The sequence below is a fragment of the Heliangelus exortis genome, chromosome 1 (genome assembly GCF_036169615.1).
Source record: "Heliangelus exortis chromosome 1, bHelExo1.hap1, whole genome shotgun sequence".
Taxonomy (NCBI): domain Eukaryota; kingdom Metazoa; phylum Chordata; class Aves; order Apodiformes; family Trochilidae; genus Heliangelus; species Heliangelus exortis.
In genome coordinates, this window is record NC_092422.1 from 191270517 (window position 1) to 191289306 (window position 18790).

At 36.9% G+C, this 18790-nt stretch overlaps 1 protein-coding gene across 3 annotated transcripts in view; it reads left to right on the forward strand.

Moving 5' to 3' along the window:
- Window positions 1–18790, forward strand: part of UPF2 (UPF2 regulator of nonsense mediated mRNA decay) — a 63381-nt gene that overhangs the window by 36700 nt on the left and 7891 nt on the right. For all 3 annotated transcript variants that reach the window (XM_071734147.1, XM_071734148.1, XM_071734146.1), the window contains 8 exons: window positions 21–296; window positions 1932–2115; window positions 5731–5870; window positions 7669–7773; window positions 8704–8802; window positions 9583–9750; window positions 14620–14761; window positions 18377–18497. In XM_071734147.1, the coding sequence (XP_071590248.1) occupies window positions 21–296; window positions 1932–2115; window positions 5731–5870; window positions 7669–7773; window positions 8704–8802; window positions 9583–9750; window positions 14620–14761; window positions 18377–18497 (1235 nt within the window). The remainder of the gene's footprint in view (window positions 1–20; window positions 297–1931; window positions 2116–5730; window positions 5871–7668; window positions 7774–8703; window positions 8803–9582; window positions 9751–14619; window positions 14762–18376; window positions 18498–18790) is intronic.

Sequence of the window (18790 nt, forward strand, 5' to 3'; positions counted from 1 at the left end):
TTATTTTGCTTTTTATCAAGGTTAACCAGCCCAAGTTTAACCAGCGGCGGATCAGCAGTGCCAAGTTTTTGGGGGAACTTTACAATTATAGAATGGTGGAATCAGCTGTTATATTTCGAACTCTCTACTCTTTCACCTCATTTGGAGTGAACCCTGATGGCAGTCCTAGTCCACTGGATCCTCCAGAGCATCTCTTCAGGATCAGACTAGTCTGCACCATCCTTGATACCTGTGGGCAATATTTTGACAGAGGATCCAGCAAGCGAAAGCTTGATTGCTTCCTTGTATATTTTCAGGTATTTGAAAACCAAATCTTATGTAGTTTTGTAGATTTCTTTAACAAGCCAATGTAGATGTCTGTTATATATTTCCTTTATTGTTCTTTAGTGCTGTAATTTTTAGAATCCTGTCTGTCTGAGGGCAGTTTTATTTTAGTGATATATATATTCAGTTATGTACGTTTTACTGTTCAAAAAAACTTGCAGTACACTGGGTTATGAGTTGGTTCACTGAAGAGTTTAGGTTCCCTCCTTCAGAGGGTCTCAGCAAATGGAAAAATATCTGGCAGAAACCTTGTGAATTCCATCAAGGGTAAATATCAAGTCTTTTCAGTTGGGATGGGACAGCTCTATGTAACATTACATCCCAACAATGACTGCCAAGAAAGCAGCTTTGCAGGAATACAGCCAGGACTCCTGGGCTATGTGAACATGCCACAAAGTTCTGCACCATTAGGGTGATGGAAGCCAACAGCATACTGGGATGTGTTGGCAGGGGTGTAGCCAGCAGACTGGTCAAAGGATTTGGGTTTTCTTTCTTCCCACCCCCACCTCCACCCCTTCTTTTCCCCCTTCCCTTCTGCTTGGCACTTGTGAGACCACATCTGGCACTGCTTCAAGTCCAGGGCTCCCTGATAGATGAGAGGAGAGACATCAGCACACTGAGCTGAGTCTAGAAGAACTTGTGGCCACTGAAAGGATAAGAAGGAATGGTCACAAATTGCAGCAAGGGAAGTTCTGCAAAACTGGGGATGGAAGATTTCATAATGGGAGTAGAATAGAATGGCTTCCTCTGAGCAAATGTGGAATTCCAGTCCATGGATTTACTGCTAAAACTCTTTGGACTTATTTTCTTTTTCTTTCTTGTTCTGCCTTTAAATTATACTAAAACAAGAATATTAAAAATTAAGGTGAAGATAACTTATTTGAGGATGCATATCCTTCACCTTTACATGTAAAATGATTTTTTGAAGTACAGTGTGTTTCTATTTTTAAACATAAATTTGTCAGTATAGAAGTAATCATGTTTTTGTAACACCTTAAAATTTCAACAAGCATTTCTTTAGACCATTGTCACCTTTTAAATAATCATTCTGTTACTCATACTTCATTTTCAGGTCCAATTTTTGTACCATGTTTGTTCTTAGATTGGGCTGTTAGATCCTCTTAAGAGTAGCATTTATTTTTTACAGTTCTGTTGTAAGGGGTATGCAGTAATTTGTCATAAAGCAAACTGGATAGGTCACTTCATGCTAGCTGCAGTCCTAAAGCTTTTTGTGGTATTTCCACACTTTTTTCCATAATATACCTTTGGGAGAACAAATTTTCTTGAAAATATATGGAGGAAAGAATTGAAAGGTTGCCCGTTGTTAAGTGCTCACCTCTTAGAAAGAATCTACCCTTAGAAGATGTTTTTTTGCTCAGTCTTCATACTTCTTCAAGTCATTATGATAAAAGGAATGTACACTTTGTAGTATCCAATGTTAACAAGCAGTATTTAGTGATATCAAGATTCCAAATAGTTGTATGAAATAGGAGAGTAGGGATGTGAAATCCTTTGCATTTTCTGCTGTGCTAACATGGCATTAAGAGCTTTAAGTTCAATAGTTTATAAATGCTGATGTGCATATAATTTCTTATATTGTGTTCTAGCGTTACGTTTGGTGGAAAAAGAGTCTGGATGTTTGGACAAAAGACCACCCATTTCCTATAGACATAGACTATATGATCAGTGATACACTGGAACTGCTGAGACCAAAGATAAAGCTCTGCAATTCTCTGGAAGAAGCTGTAAGACAAGTGCAAGACTTGGAAAGAGAATTCTTAATAAAATTAGGTAAGAAAATGTGCAAGGGAAATGAAATCTTTTTCACAGTTCTTTTATTTCTTAAAATCATCAGTTTGATGATGATAATAGGGAACTATTGATATTGTCATGATATGATTTTTTATTTTCTCACATTAGAAATGTTTTTATAATCTGCATTTTTCTGATCACTGTAGAGGTCAAACAGAATCTCCCCAACTAAAGTGATGGTGTGTTTAGAAAAAGTCAATATGAATACAATCAGTATAGCAGTATTTGGAGAGAAGGAGAGTGTGTGTGTATGTATATATGAATATGAAGTTGTATGGTGCAAATTATGAGGAAGGAACTATTTATTTAATCAGAAAAATGTACTACAACAGGATGAAAGGAGATATCTGCACTTAGTTACTGCAGCCTGGTGATTGCTGATGAAAACCATCATTTTGATAGAATGTCTGCTTGTAGCTCTGTCTTCCTTCCTCAGGTCTGGATTTGAGTAGAACTGCTGGGTCAAAGTAAGCATTAGAGTAAAATTACATTAAAAGAGAATGTACTTTTATTTTAAATGCTGTAAGGTACTTTCAGCCTTACATCTTACCCGTTTTGAATGGGTTGTATATTTCAATAGAGGCCAGAGGATGATTTGCTTTTTATGAATCAGAGCTTTGGTTGGATTGTGAAGTTATTTTCTTCCTAAAATGTAACTGTTGGCTAGCTTGTAATTGCTGCTAAGACTACAGTGATGGATCTATATTTATAAATCTTACTATGTTAAAAATTAGTTAATTTGGGGAGAAAAAAGTTGGACTTGCAGCACATCTCAGTTGACAAAATACTGGTTTAGTGTCTTTCTAAAACTACTGTTACTAACCTTTAGAACTTTTGTATGTATCAGTTCTTAATAATTATTGGATACTGCTATGCTCGTATCTCTGTAAATCGAGTTATTTTCTAATATTCCATTTTTATTTGAAGACAAACTTGGTCATGAAAAGCTTTTATATGTAAATCTTACACTTTCTAAGTGTTAATTATAGACTCAATAGCACTTCATCTAGTTAGACAAGTTCAATTTTTAATTATAATACTTTAATCCAGTGGGATGAGTACGTGTAATTGCCAAGTGGAATGCTTCAACTTCTGTTTTAGGAGGCATTTGTTCTTAATATGCCATTTGTTTAATTGACATGTCTAAGTTACCCATGTGGCAACTGAAAAACAGCTAAAAAATTCCTTATGGTATGATATAAATTACTATCTTCTATGATCTCAAAATTATAACCAAGAAGTAGTTTACCCACTAGTTATATGAAATGTAATATTCTTTTGAAAGATACTCATTGCTTCCTTCCTACAGATCAGAACTTCTGTTCTCACCACTGAGCTCAGCACAGTTGAGGGGAACGTGGTCATTTTATTTATTGTGCATTTTATTGGTTTTTTTGGCATGAGCAAAGCCCATCAACAGTACAGCCTTTATAAAGGGGGATTGCCATGTTGCTTTTCTTGATACTGATACCACTTGCTTGCTATCAAAAATCAATATAGAGGGACAGTTCCTAGTCCTCCTATTTGGACTATTCAGAGATGGTCTCAGGAAGGTTGTCTTCTGCCTTTCTGATCTTTGAAGGTTTTTTTTTTTATGACAGGAGGTGCAAGCATATCTGAAGGCAGTGAATTTTTAATACTTTCAGCAAAAGCTCTACTAAAACTTCAGTTCTTGATGAATTTGACCTCGCAGTTCCTCAGCCAGTGCACCCTAACACTGAGGGGGGATTGTGCTGAACACCATGATGGATGTTTGGAGAAAAACAAACTGCCCTTTATCTGCCTGAGATGTAATTCTGGGCAGAGCAGTGTGGGGTGACTTGTTGCATGCAGACCTTGAGCTGGGGACTGGCTATTGGTTCCTGGGCTGCTCTGGTGATTTTATACTGCTGGGAAGATACTGAATGATTCAAAAGAAACTCTTCAAAAAATCTGTGCTGCTCCATGATTACACAAGAGCATAGTGTTTAGAAATAGGGTAAAAAAATGCTTTGAAACCTCTGGAATATGAATGAGGAAGCATGTATGTGTGTGTTCACACTGAACTGAAATCCTCAGTAAGTGTCATGCAGCCATATATATATACAGTTCACTTTATTTCTGAGTTTTGTCTTATATGAGCATGACTAAAGATCCACCTCCTCCTGAAGCTGATCTGTGTGATTGTAGTAAAAATTTGGTAGAGACCTGGCTGGGTGTATCTGTGTATTGCATCTTAAAAGTATGTGTTTAAAAACAAAAAAAAAAGTATGCCCTGAACCACTTGCATATTCAGAATCTGGCATCTTCTTAGGAATTGCACAGCACTGCTTTTGTTATTTGCATGTGACAAACAGGGAGTCACACCTGCACAGAACTGATGTGTGCTTTTGCTGTCCATAAACCTTTAAACTTAATGGCTGCCCCTGAGCACTGATGGTATAAAGCCCAAGTAGGAATGAGTGCAGAGTAACTGTCTTAGTAAAAAGTTTGAAAAATATCTATCTTAGATCTGCTGTGTCACAGAAAGGTGGCATTAGCATTGCTTTCTGCTAGCTCAAACCATGATCCTCTGGAGGATTAAGTGGCTTTGTAAATTCATGGAAAAAATTAAAAGACTGTCTGAGAGCAATAGCATGTCCTGGAAGTTTGTTCTTTTTCATATTGCATGACTTAATTTTTGCAATAGCTGTTCTCTAAAAACAGATCTACATTTTTCCTGCATCAGAACCTTGCACAGTTCTTAAATATTTTCTCTGAAAACAATTCTCACTGAAATCTGTATCAAAGAGTAAATTGGACACTGAAGCACTGAAAGAGGCAGAAACTTACTTTTCACTCCTGTGGGAATGGTAGGAATAAAGGGCATTCTGTTGAAGGATAACTTGCAGAAAGCAGAGATTTAGGGAGCTATGCTTGATACCTTACACAGAGTAAACTAAAATGTCTTGAGGGACAGAGGTGGCAAGCAGGTCAGTAATGAAAAACTGTAAGATGAACCAAAATTCAGTGAAAGAACTGCCAGTCCTGGCTGCAACTAAAATGAACACACTAGACAGTACTTCTGGAATAGACTGATTTCTTGAAGACTTTACATAAGAGTCTACATAGGTTTTAAGTTTAACCTTGGTACATTAAGAAAGAGTCAGAAAGGGTTTATTACAGGCTGAGAAAACAGTTAACTCTTGGTACTGTTGACTGACAGTAGTGTGAAGTACTGGCACTAAGACTGCAGAGCTTTGATGTCTCCTGGGTTCTGCTGGTTTTGTAGAGCATTTATATTTTAATGCTTACACCTCACTGGTGTTTCTGTAAGGTTGCACGTTTAGTTTGAGGATATTTTGAAGCAGTTTGCACAGTGCATCTTCTTGGTTGCTGTTGTATATGAGATTTTAAGCATTCTTCATAATGGAGATTATTACCTTTTATGAGTAAGGTAACTATATAGAAAATATTTTGTTTGGAAGTCAAATATTATGACCCATTGGAAGTTTTAGTGTTCTTTAACAGTGGAGCTTTGAAATTTTCACATATTAATTGAGTGGTTATATCTGTCCTAATATTCTAATTCTGTTCTACTTCCTTGTTCTAGTTCTCTTTTTTTCCAAATTTCAGGAATTGTGAATGACAAAGATTCTAAAGATTCCATTACGGAAGGAGAGAACCTGGAAGAAGATGAAGAGGAGGAGGAAGGTGGAGCAGAGACAGAGGAACAATCTGGAAATGAAAGTGAAGTAAATGAGCCAGAAGAAGAGGTGAATTTAATAATTTACCTTGCCTATACTCAATATTTTGATTACTCGTTGCTTTCTGTAACCCTTCTGTGTCACAGAGTTACCAAGTGAAATGTGGGTATGCCCAACCCAGTCAGTACTTGGAGGATATTTGCATCCCTGTTTTGTATATATGGAAAACTGAATACAGAGTTTCTGAAGCTTATTCCAGAGAAACCCTCACAGAAAGTTGAACCTGACAGATTTGCTCAGGGTGTGTGCTGCTTCTCAGCAAAATGATGCCTTCAGTTTTTTGGCATGAAAACTCTTTCATCTAATTTTTCTTTATCTGATGTAGAAGCAAGTGTATTGACTGGATGTCAAAGCAGTCATGTAAGGAAAAATAACAGGTGTTCAGAGTATGCCTGTGTAATATGAATAAATAAAAGATTTATGGAGCATAACATCCTTCCTTGTTTACTGTGCCAGTAATCTTTTGAATCAAAAACGGTGGAGCCAATAAAAAAACCCAGACGTGTGTGGAAATTTTAACTTGTCACTATGACACAGCAGAGTTGACATGATAATGGTAGTGTTACAGGAAGAGGAGTTTAACAAAGAAATAGGAAACATTTTTTCTCCTAATGCATGTGTTGGTTGGTTTACTAGTAAGCTTTCTTTCAGCTTATGCCTCTCAGCATTAAAGCTCCTGAGGTTCCTCTTGATACGTGCTCTTGGCCACAAATAATTAGTATTATTAGAATCATAAATGGTTGGGGAGTGGGGAAAGAACCTCTGGAGATCTTGTGCAATGCTCCTTGCTCAAAGCAGGGTCTCCTACAGCAGATTGCCTGAGGTAATGTCCAGTCAGATTTTGAATGTTGCCAAGGCTGGAGGCTCCACAGTCTCTCTGGGCAATCTGTTCCAGTGTTTAAACACCATCACAGTAAAGAAGGCCTTTTTTTCTTAACATTTAAATAAATTTTGTTTCAACTTTTGTTCATTACCACTGAGCACTACTGAGAAGAGAGTCTCACTCCTTCTTTGCTCCTTCCCTTCAGGTATTTATAAACATCAAGAACATCTCCCACTCCACTCTGGGACTCCTGTTCACCCCAACTAAACAATTTTCTCTCAGTCTCTCCTCCTCTGAGAGGTCCTCAATCCCTTAATCATCTTCATGGGCAATAGCTGGGCTATCCCCAGTATGTCTTTGCCTCCTTTGTACTGGAGAACCCAGAATTGGGTGCAGACTCCAGATGCCTTGCCAGTGCTGAGCAGGCAGGAAGAATCACCTGCTCTGACCTATCAATAGCACTTTTTCCTGATGCTTCCCAGGATGCAGTCAGCTGGTTTTGATGCAAGCATGCATTGCTGGTTCTTGGCCAGGTTGTGATGCACCAGGACCCCAGGTCCTTCTTTGCCTACCTGCTCTCCAGGTGGGCAGCCTTTATGCTGCACTAGTGAAGGAGTTTACTGCTTCTCACATGCAGGACTTTGGCAGTTCCCTCTGCTCAGCTCCAGGAGTGCTTGTCAATTCCTCCAGCTTGTTGAGTTCCCTCTGAGTGGGAGCACAACCATCTGGTGTATCAGCCACTTCTCCCCCTGTTCTGCTGTACAGAGGTGAAAATGTCAGCTAAAACCCTGTGAGTTCAGACAAACATAAAATATGAAGCATAAAAACCAAATTTATTAAAGCTGAACTGAACCAGGATAGGATGGGGAGAGAGGGTAGGAAGGGTACAAAAATACATGTGAGGAGTCAGATGTAAGTGGTCTTTTTTCTTTCAAAACACCCAGAAGTTACTGTTTTCAAGTTTTAAAACATTGACTATTTCAGGAGGGCTCTGACAATGAGGAAGAAGAAGGTGAAGAAGAGGAGGAAGAAAACACTGATTACCTGACAGACTCCAATAAAGAAAATGAAACTGATGAGGAAAATACAGTATGTATTATTGCTCTGGATAAAATAAACTGACTTTTGCATCTTTGGTTTTCTTCACTGGCAGTTTTTTGCCAGTGCTGCTCATAACATATTTGGGAAAACACAGGAAGAACACTCCCTGTTATTCTTTGAAATTTTGGAGTTTGTTTGTGTATTTGCAAACTTTCATCATTACCTTCTGAAAATGTTTATGCTGTCAGATTTACTACAACATGTTTTCACAAGACTGTGTGCTTACACAGTTAGCTAGACTGGGAAAGATTGCATAAATTATGCTTTTGCAATGCCAGCAGTGGTAGCAAACTGATATAGTACAACAGGGTAAACTAGTCAATTTCCACTAGGTACCAAAAGTGAAAAGGAGACAAACCAGGAGTGCAAAATTCCTGCAATAAAGAATTAGGATTGGTAAATTATAACATCTGTAGCAAAAAAACCCCATCCATTTGAACCTGAATTGCAGTTAGATAGTAAGGAAAGTTATGATCTTTAGATAACAATGCTTTTGTTACTGACTTCAGACATGTTTGTATCATGTTGTGGTTTCTGAATACTGAAGGATGATATTTTTCTTGGAAAGACCATCTAACTTCATGGACTTAATTGGTCAAACTACGTGTGGAAGGGTTAGAGACTTTTCTTTGTGTTTTCCATATCTAGAATGTGTGCATGTGCATCTGTACACATATGCTTGTATGTCAATATTCTGAGGGGCCAATCTTCATAATAATGGAATAAACATTAGAAAATATTTCCTCCAGAAAATATCCAATCCAACTTTTTCTATAACAATTTATTTTTTAAGCTTTTGGTTATGTAGGATATGGAAGCAGTAAGATTATTTTCTCCCTTATTTCTAGGCTTAACATTTGTAATTTTTTATCTAATGTAATGGAAGTTATTTGTTTGGGTTTTTTCCCATTGCAACAGGAAGTAATGATTAAAGGAGGAGGACTTAAACATGTCCCTTGTGCAGAAGATGAAGACTTTATTCAGGCATTGGATAAAATGATGCTGGAAAATCTTCAGGTATAAATATTTATTTTCTTAAATTAATGTAATTTGCTCTACAGCTGACTGCATTTGTTTTGTTTTGTTTTAAAGTAAACGCAAGATTAATGTAGAGCTTACCATACAAAAGATGTGGCCTGTTATCTAAACATGTTAATTGCAGAGAAGTACCTTTTAGTAAAATAGCTGTTAATTGTATTGATTGTGTATGTGAATATATAGCATGCTGACAGATCTTTTTTTGTTTGTTTGTTTTAATGAGTATTAAATACATCAGATGCTATGCAAGGCTTCCTGACTTTTGCAGCACTTCTGACTATCTTCCTATATCCAAGTCTGGGTTCTAATATGTTTAAAGTGTAGCTGTATGTAAGTTACTTCACCCTAAAGTCCTGTCTTTTTTTCAGTCCCATCTGAGAAATAAAATCTTAAGTATTGAGGACTGCAAGTCCTGTATGAGGAATGTGTTAATAGTATGCTACCAAAAAATATAGAGTGTGGAATGTCTATTGTGAAGCATATTTAATCAAGTCTGTACATTTTTTTTTTTTTTTCCTTTCAAGATTAAGCTACCTAAAATTCCTTTGAAACTTAAAGTGTTCCATCTCTGTAACTTTCTTCTTCACAAGGAAATCAAAGAAAAATGTTATAAACTCCTATTCATTTATTTGTTGTATTGCTCTCTTTTCTTGGAAGTTTAAAACTTTTCTGATTCATAAAAGTGCAACCACTGCCAAACTGACTGATGCACTTTCAGCATCTGGTCATTGATAGAGTTTACTTTTTCTTTTTTAATAGCAACGGAGTGGAGAATCTGTTAAAGTACATCAGTTGGATGTTGCTATTCCTCTCCATCTCAAAAGTCAGCTGAAGAAGGGTCCCCCACTTGGAGGTGGGGATGGAGAGTCAGAGTCTGGAGACACAATGCCATTTGTCATGTTAACACGAAAAGGCAACAAACAGCAGGTAGGAGTCCACATAAGTTAGAGGTATTGCTTAAATATATAAATAAAATCAACTCGCTTCTCTGAAAATTGCACTCTGACTTTTGAAGTCACAGGGGCTTTTAGTTTCTTCAAAACTTAGGATACAGGCATCTTAATTTTGATAAACAGAAAGTAACATATGTAGTATTTTTTAAAAATCCTTGGTTGTTAATAGAAATAATGTAGGAAAATTCTGTGGTTAAATTATACTGTTGCTAATTACACTTTGGGATTACATCAGTGGGACACTGGCATGTTTTATGTGTATTTTAAACATAGTTGCTGAAGATGAGTGTTTGCATTTGGTGGACTGCCACTGAAAGTGTAAAGAAATAGAAAAGAAGGAATATTCCAGAATCTTCAAGATTCTACAAGTTTCTCTGAAAACACATTCAGCTTCAAATCAAAGTAGATGGGTTTTGCTAAATTCCATTTCCTAAGTAACTGCCACTAGGTTGAATTTGTTCAATTTGGAAAAAAGCCATTATCTCTAAAGGCTTTTTAGCAGACTCCTCCAGAATGCACTGAGTGAATCTGTCAGAAACTCAAATGGAAATCATGTTGATAAAACAAATAAACCCCTTCTTTCATGCAGCCAAGCTATACGTTTGTCTTGGCTCTTTTCTCCAGTATGTTTGAATTTTCCTGGGCCAGCAAATGCATAGTATACAAACCAATACCAAACACATGCTACATGCATTTCTCATATGGTTTGGGTTCTTTGCAGAAACTTTTTCATTTTAGTTGTGTAAATTGATGATGAAAGTGAATTACTCTTGTGACTTTGTGGAAAGCAAAACCCAGGCACTGTTTTCTTCCATGCATCTGTGTTTTCAAGTATTTATGTCTATGTCAACCATGCCATTCTGTTGTTTTTACTTCTGTCACCTGAAGAGTGACAGTAGTCTGACAGTGCAGGTACATAAAGCTGAAACAGACTTTTCCTTTCTCTATGTGAAGCACAGTGTACAAATCTGTGTAGAAAGTGAGCTCTGTTTTCATAAAACACTTGAACTAACGAGTGTGTGTGTTAGTTAGTTAAAACCAATTCTGGTTTTAAACCTTGGTAGTCTTTTTAGAAAATCCTTTGCTATGAAAGTGTTAGGAAGATGTAAGTGATGATACCTGTTTGAGTGGGCATATACATGCTTGCATTCAATAATGATGATTAACTGATTTCCTTACTACATTTGGTTATTCTGTTTTCCTGGAACTTGAATGTTGTATACAAAGTTCTACAGAAGTTCTGAGTGGAGACTGTAACTGTTATTGGGCTGAGAATGGATTTAAGAGATCTCAAAAAAACCCACTAAACAAAAAAACAACCAAACACCAGAACCCAAAACCAACTAAAAACAAACAAACAAACAACAAACAAACAAAAAAACCCTTGGTGTTTGGATGTTTCAGGATAATTTACTAGGAGTATCTGTAGTGACCAAGCAAGAATGGCCAAAGTTACCAAAAGAAAGTAGAACTTGTTCAGGAACTTTCCCTGCTCCTCCCCCAATATTTGCTTTTGGGAGTAGTCTCTTCCTGCCAAAACTCCTCTCAGTGTTTCTAGAAATGTAGAAAACAGTTGCTTTATAGACTGCTTCAGTTCTTGAGTCAATGAAAGGCTTCTTTGTCCATAGTTCTGTATTCAGAAAAAAATATGTCATAGTAGTCAGTTTTAATAGAAAAATGAGAGGAAAGAAGAGGTGGAATTGAAAAGAAAATAATTATTCCTTTTTATAAGAACAGAACGTGCACAAAATCTTGAAGTGATGGAAGCATATTTTACTATTAAGTTAAAGCTGTAAGCTTTTAGCTTTTTAAGAATAGTGAAAAGGAGCTTGCAGACAACCTGGAAGCATGCAAAGCAATTTCTTATCTGAACAGTCACTGGAATTGAAAAGCATCAACACCTCACTATGGCATCAACCTCATCACTTGCTGTGTTAGCATTGGTTTGGTCTCTCTGCTCTTTGTTAAGAGTGCTGCTGAAACTTGAAATCTTCATTGTGAGGAAGTACTAATGAAAGTGGAATTTGCTGTGCTTTCTTCAAGATTAATACCTGGTGGTCAAGGTCCAGGTTCTTGATGCTCAGTTCACATGACAGCTTTCAGCCAGATTTTAGTGGGACATAGACAGCTATTTTTGCTTTTTAAACAGTACAAAAAAGCTTGATTTCTGCTTGCTAAGAACATACAGCCTGACCCAATAGTCACTTCAGGCTGATTGTATCCTTTTTTGTCACAATGATTTAAAGAAACAGGCAATAGCAAGGATATTGGGTTAGAACAGTGTCTTACAGTAGAATGTCTGGACTTTTTCACTTGTCACCAGGGAAGTTGCATGACAAAACTGAATGTGGCTGCTAGAAACCAAGGCTGTGGCATGATCCACAAGCCATGGGAGAACAAGGATAAATAAAGAAATACTGACCTGATCACAAGACTGAGGTCTGTCTATTATTGTTTGGTGTTTTTTAAACTGTCCAAGAAGATTTATAGTAGGTGGGTGTGAACCAGGGTGAGATTTAGACAGTATAAAGGAATTCACATAGTAGCACAAAATTTGTTAATTCCCAAGACAAAATACTTCCTTTCATTTGAAAGATCTGTAGAAAAATTTCACAGAACAGTAATATCCATAGAATTGTTGAGTCTGCCCTTCAGTGTGAAGTTCTTTATCACAGTGATGTTTTTATCAAGTCTCTAATACAGTTTGCTGAATGATCATTTTTCAGATCTTTCTTCAGTTTACCATCTTTAAGTCCTTATGCTCTCTCCCCATCTCACAGATTTTATGAGGTTTTCAATATACCTCTTCAATGTTTACAAATGAGAAACGTTTCATTTGCTCAGAAGACATCACACCTTTTTGTAATTGTCATCAGTGATTTGATTTCAGATGGCAATCATCTCATTGCCTTGAGATACTGACTCAGTGGTATTTTGTTAATTACCAGTCTGGGGTTTTTATGTTGCTTTTGTTGGCACATTTTTTCTACTTTCAACATCATGTCTGAAAACATCTGCCACTAAGCTGATAAATCCATAGAACAGACAAAATATAAGAGACATGTTCAGGTTGAGGAGGAGCTAAATGGCAAAGCTAAGGAATTATTTTTGTCATGAAATGCTGCTGATAAGTTAAATTTTGTGTAGTTTGCTTAAAATTCATTTGACTGCATGGGAACATTCACAGTCTGCTTGGCAGTAAGTAACTACATCTCACTTTTCTGTTGGAATTCCAAGAACTTTCATCTTCATTATTCTTGATGCACATTAATAACAAGCTTGGTTTTACCTGCAGTATAATATCCTATTGTTATTCCCAGGATATAAGTCTTTTGCCTGATTTGTCTCAACTGAAAAAAGTCATCTGGTTGATAAGATTTCACTGTACCCCACTTTTTCTCAAGTCTCTGTCAAACTGTTTTGAACAGTTAATTTTCAAATGCTGCATCTGAATGCTTGGGGTCTTCTCACACTCTCTATTCATTTGCTGCTAGTGAGGCACCACTATGTAATAGATACCTTGTGATTTCTTAGCAGTCATTGCATTAAATACTGACCACAGGCAGTGAGGATTTTGCTTTCACTACTTCTCAGCAGAGGTTTTGATAATGCAGCTTTCTCTCTGCAGCTTTTGCCAGTGTAGCAGAAAAGAGCACTTAGAAATTTGCCCCTGCTTCTGTTTCTGTGGAAATAGATCTCAGATGACAAGGACAAGCAGCAGGATTCAGAGTAGTTCCTGGAATGCTGAGAGTGATTAATCTTAAATGTATATCCCAACCTATAGCATGGATATATTAATTTCTAGTGGATGTGCAGTTGAAAGGGGAAGTGAAATTTTTCTAGGGATGTTTGCAATCTTTGTCAGTAAGGTGTTTCTAAAAGCTGTTGTTTCAGTCACATCTAGAGTAGGAATAATTTCCCTATTTTGAAACAAGTGTACAAAAAATTCTGTAGAAATAAAAAATGGGATTTTCAACATTTGGGAAAAGAGAAAGCATCTTCCCTATGCCTCTGAAAATCTCAACTGTATTGGGTTTTATTCTTTAAAAAGAGGGTTCTTCTGCAGTAGGACCAAGCTTACCTTTAATGCAGCTTATGGCAAATCAGATAATGGATTGAATATATAGTGTGGATTTCTGGGTGTGGGGGATGAGGGGAAGATGAAATTTGACACTACAGTTGTCTCTGGGAAGTGTGAAGCTTGGATCATTTATAAAAGGAAAAATAATATCTTTAGAGTGTTTCTCTTCTGTTATCAGAAGGCATAATAGCAGCAGTTCTGCTCAAGGGCTTCTTCTGGTTGGAAGGCAGAGACCTTTAGAGGGAGAGGCAGCTTTTTGAGACAGCTGTGGTGGTTTTATCTCAAGACCAGTTAATTCACTGTGAGGGTGTCAGCTTGTAGGAAACAAAGAAAGCAAGCAGATAGCTATGTGTTCCTGGTGAAAGTTAATCGATTTTGTTCCCATATGTAGTGTGTGTAAGTCTTTTGCCTTAGCTGAGCATCACCCCTTTTGTACTTTATGTATTATTTTTGTACTTTATTATGTATTATTTTTGTACTTTATTATATATCTTTAGGGAGCCTGTATTTTGTTATGCTGGCTTAGGTGAACTAGAGTTAAAACAACAAACAACACACAACACATTTTCCAGCAGAAGGTTCTGTAGAAAGCATCTCATCACACTAACCCAGAAATAACCATAACTCTTCTGCATTTTGGATTGGTTTGTGGTTGTTTGGGGGTTTTGTTTGTTGGTTGGTTGGTTTTTTGTTTTTGTTTTTATTATTTCTATTTTTATTTTTCCTGTGATGGGCACTTTAAAAATTTACTTTCATTTGCAGTTTAAGATCCTGAATGTACCAATGTCTTCCCAACTTGCTGCAAACCACTGGAACCAGCAGCAAGCTGAGCAGGAGGAGAGGATGAGGATGAAAAAACTCACTTTGGATATCAATGAACGGCAAGAACAAGAGGACTACCAGGGTAAGCAAATCACCAAATGTGTCATTTTTATTTTTACAAGAACTTCCATGGATCTACAGAAAATATTATTTGTTACATTTAGCAACCAGAGTTCTGAATATTAAGTTGTAATACTTCATGGAATACTCCTGTTTTAGTTTGTCATTAATTATTTACTCCCTGGTCTCTCTGCTTGAAGAAGTTTTTATAGGTCTTCCATGAAAGGGAGTTTTTAAAAATAAGATTTACTTTTAAAAATAAGGTTTACTTAAAAATAAGATAACTTATAATTGATCTTTTTGTGACATTATCTCTATTACTGCAAGACAACTGAGTTAGTTACAAGTGGAATTCAGTGCAACTAAAACTTCTAGGTAGCTTTTTAGGTATTAACAGGGAAAGGTATTTACAATCTTCATCTAAGACTAAAAGAGACCCTTCACCTCAGAAACAAAAACTGTGACCTCAGTTTCGTATTGTGGAGGTTCTAGAAATACCACAAATTTGGAGCATAAGAACATATTAACAGAATAAAGGTTTCAAACAAATGGTATGACCTAATTTGGCTTTTAAAGATTTTTAAGTTGGGCATTTTGGAACCTGAACAGAGAGGCAGTTGATAGAACAAAGCAAACATTCCCTAAACTGGTGCCTTTGTGTTTAATTTCTGAAGTGGTTTGTGTTTTGTTTTTGTTTAGTTTATTAAGAGTCAGTTTTCCTTGTCTTCCTTGGTAAAAAAAGCCAGACCAATAAAACTGATGGTTTTGTTAGTGTTTCCATTTAACATCTCCAGAGTTCTTGCTTTAGTTCTTTGTAAAGATGTTGCAGTCTGGTGTTAATGACTAAGTAGTTAATTAGCAGGAAATCTCATTTGAGGCATTTAGTGAAAGGTCATTGTTCATCAAGAAATGGGAGGATTAAATTAAAGCATCTCTGACTCTAGAAGTATTAGGGAATCTAATACTCCTTTTGGAATTTCCATAGTACAAGAACTAAACTTGTAATTGTAAAAAAGAGTATTTTTCCCAAGTGAGTGTTGACAAGAGTCCTGTCTGGCAACACAATATATTCATAATATTAAACATTGTTATCAGCTCAAGAGCTTTTTTATCTAAGACACTCCCCTCTTACAAAGCTCCCGAAAAAGAAACAGAAACAATAAATTCTTAAATTTAGACATATGTGTATTTCTAATTTTTTTTCCTCATTATCTTTCTGATATTTTTGCTGGTCAAGGCATTTAGGTTTTTTGCCTTGTTGTGTGACTTTCTTGGTATCTTTAAAATCAGTCTGTTTAGTTTAGGATTTCATTGTGAGCAACTGTGCTTCTTATCCAAAAAAGGGCTATGTTGATTTTGTTCAAGAGAAATGAATCAGACAACTGATACTAATTCCTAACTAGTAATAGGCAACTTTTTTAAATTCTCATAGACTTTCTAGGTGCTGTATATGAAGTGTTAATATAGGGGAAGAATCAACACAGACAAAATAGGTTTTACCATAACTGATATAAATTTTTAAAAACAGCTGTTGATTCTTAATTATTGCCCTAGGTGATACACACAGTAAAACCAAACTAAAAAGGAAATTTTTATTTGATTTGATCAAAACAGTCCAAATTACATTCCTCTATAGGACTAATTTTTCTTCAGATTTTATGTGGTTGTTACTTTTGTAGAGTTGGCTTGCCTGTAACAAATTGATACACACAGATTGAAGGAAAGAGTTGGTTTTAAATTCTGTTTCAAGCTTTGAAATTGCCAATGAGCAAGAATTGTCAAAATTTCTGGAAGAATGCCTCAGGGTTGTTCAAACCTTTGCATGTATGTTTGTGGTGTTGGTTGGGTTTTTTTTCATCTGCACAGGGTAGCTAACATGAAAATTCACCAGTGCTCTTCAGAGTCATATCAGATAATTATTTAGTACAAAAGCAATGGTTATTAGTATTACAAACACTTTAAGCAATACTGGGAAGTGGGTGGCTTTCTGATTTAGAGTAGTATTTCTCTGTGCAGATTATTTTTGCTTCACTACAACCAGAAATGGAGACATGCCCAGCTAATACACTGCACTCCTTTGCCATTTCTTCCTTCTGTTATCTTTTCAATTACTCAATTTCTTAGTTCCTGACTTATCACAAACCCTGGTGTTTTCTTTTCAGTTAGTGTGGAAAGCAGAAGAGACAAGCATGCACACACTTGCTTGTTGCTTGCTTCTTGCACCTGGCTGGCAATGTACTGTAGCCTCTTCTTGTTTTCTTCCTTGGGTCTTGTCTTTGCCAGCAGAGATCTCTCCTGGCATACAGAATTGTTTTGAAGGATATTACTTCATGATGTTTACAAAAATGGACTGTCACTGGCTTGCTTTGCCTTCTCCAGGTGTTTATAGGAGAGCACGCAGAGTGTGAACATATGGTTTATTAGCCATTAGCACCAATATTGTGTATTAAATCATAGTCTGCCAGTTTCTCAGAGGCTGGGTGAGAACTTGCTGAAAGCTTCCTGTGCATTTACAAAAGCTGAGAGGATCTCATCAGACTCCAGTTTTGCCCTGTGCAGGTCATTGTGAGAGCAGTTTTTCTAGCAGGTGATGGGTATGTGTCTACAATGAGACTACCAGAGATTAGAGAACCAGACAGAGCAGACTTTCAAACATAATCAGTTTAACAGCTTATTCCACTTTTCCCCTTAATTTATTCCATCTGCCTGTGTGCTGAGCAATGTAGATGCTTGCACAGGTGGACTGTCAGAATTACTTTCCATTAGATGCAGTAACATATGGGCAGAGGTTATGTGGAGGTTCCTCTGATGTATTGGTAGTGATATTGGATACTTAATAACCATTAGCTTAGGCTGGTAAAGAATAATGATTTTTTTTTTTTTCATTAAAAATATGAAATTAATTTTTTAAAATGCAGTTTTACCAAAAGGCAAACTACAATACTTACCTAGATTAAATTGCTCAGAAGTTGCATGTCTAGGGCTAAATTGGGCAGTGTAGGCTTTCTGCACCCACCCATTTCTTCCCAAAGTGAAAAAACTCCATCCATGAGACAGCTGGTGCAATGTAGGTCACTTGAGTCACCCTCTCCAGGTGCCTGTCTCCTCTGTGAAAGGATCCTATTATGGCTGGCTTAGACTTAAATACCTGACTCCTCAATGTCTAATTTTACAGCAGTCTTTAATTGGCAGCAGCATTGTCCAATTGTTACTATTTCAGGGTGGTTTCATGGGGTGGCTTCTCATGGGGGGTGAAGCTTTGTCCCTGATCATTGATAAAGAAAGTGATGGTTTGCAAGCCACTGATAGGTTTGCAAGAAAAAGGTCACAGCCTCTTTCTCAAGCACCTGTGATGAAAACCATTGCTGGCAGCTCCTTCTGTGAGAACATCTGGAAATACAAGTTCACATTACAGAGTAGCCTGGATTTATCAAAGCTGTCTATCCAATTTAATAACTTTTTTAAAAAAAGAAATCAGCTGTTGTCGAATATCTCAAAGAGTTAACCCTGAAGTATAGAGCAAAGTATAAACAAGGTTTCTTTTTTACTCCATGGCAGTGCTGTATGCTTGTGTAAATTCCTCTTGATGAACATGCAATGGAAAATGTATTTAACTTTCTCCTGTTTGAAATTGCAGAAATGTTGCAGTCTCTGGCCCAGCGTCCAGCTCCAGCAAATACCAACCGGGAGCGGCGGCCTCGCTACCAGCACCCAAAGGGAGCACCTAATGCAGATCTAATCTTTAAAACTGGTGGGAGGTAGGACAATCTTCCTTTAAATGTGGTAATTCTGGTTCTAAGCAGGTGATTACTTCCATAATTGGAACGGATAATGATCTGTGCAGTGCAAGTGTATTTGTTAGCTGTTTCTATTCTAAAGCGTTCTGTTAAAAAACAGCATTTTGGGCTTATGACAAAATGTCTGTAAATAAGGCCTTGACAGAGGTTTCTAGCCCAGAGGATTATTTTTCAGTTGTGACGTGGGTGGTAGAATCTGAGCCTTTTATATGGGAAGAGATACAGGTCTGCTTTCTCAATAACAGGGAAGGAGA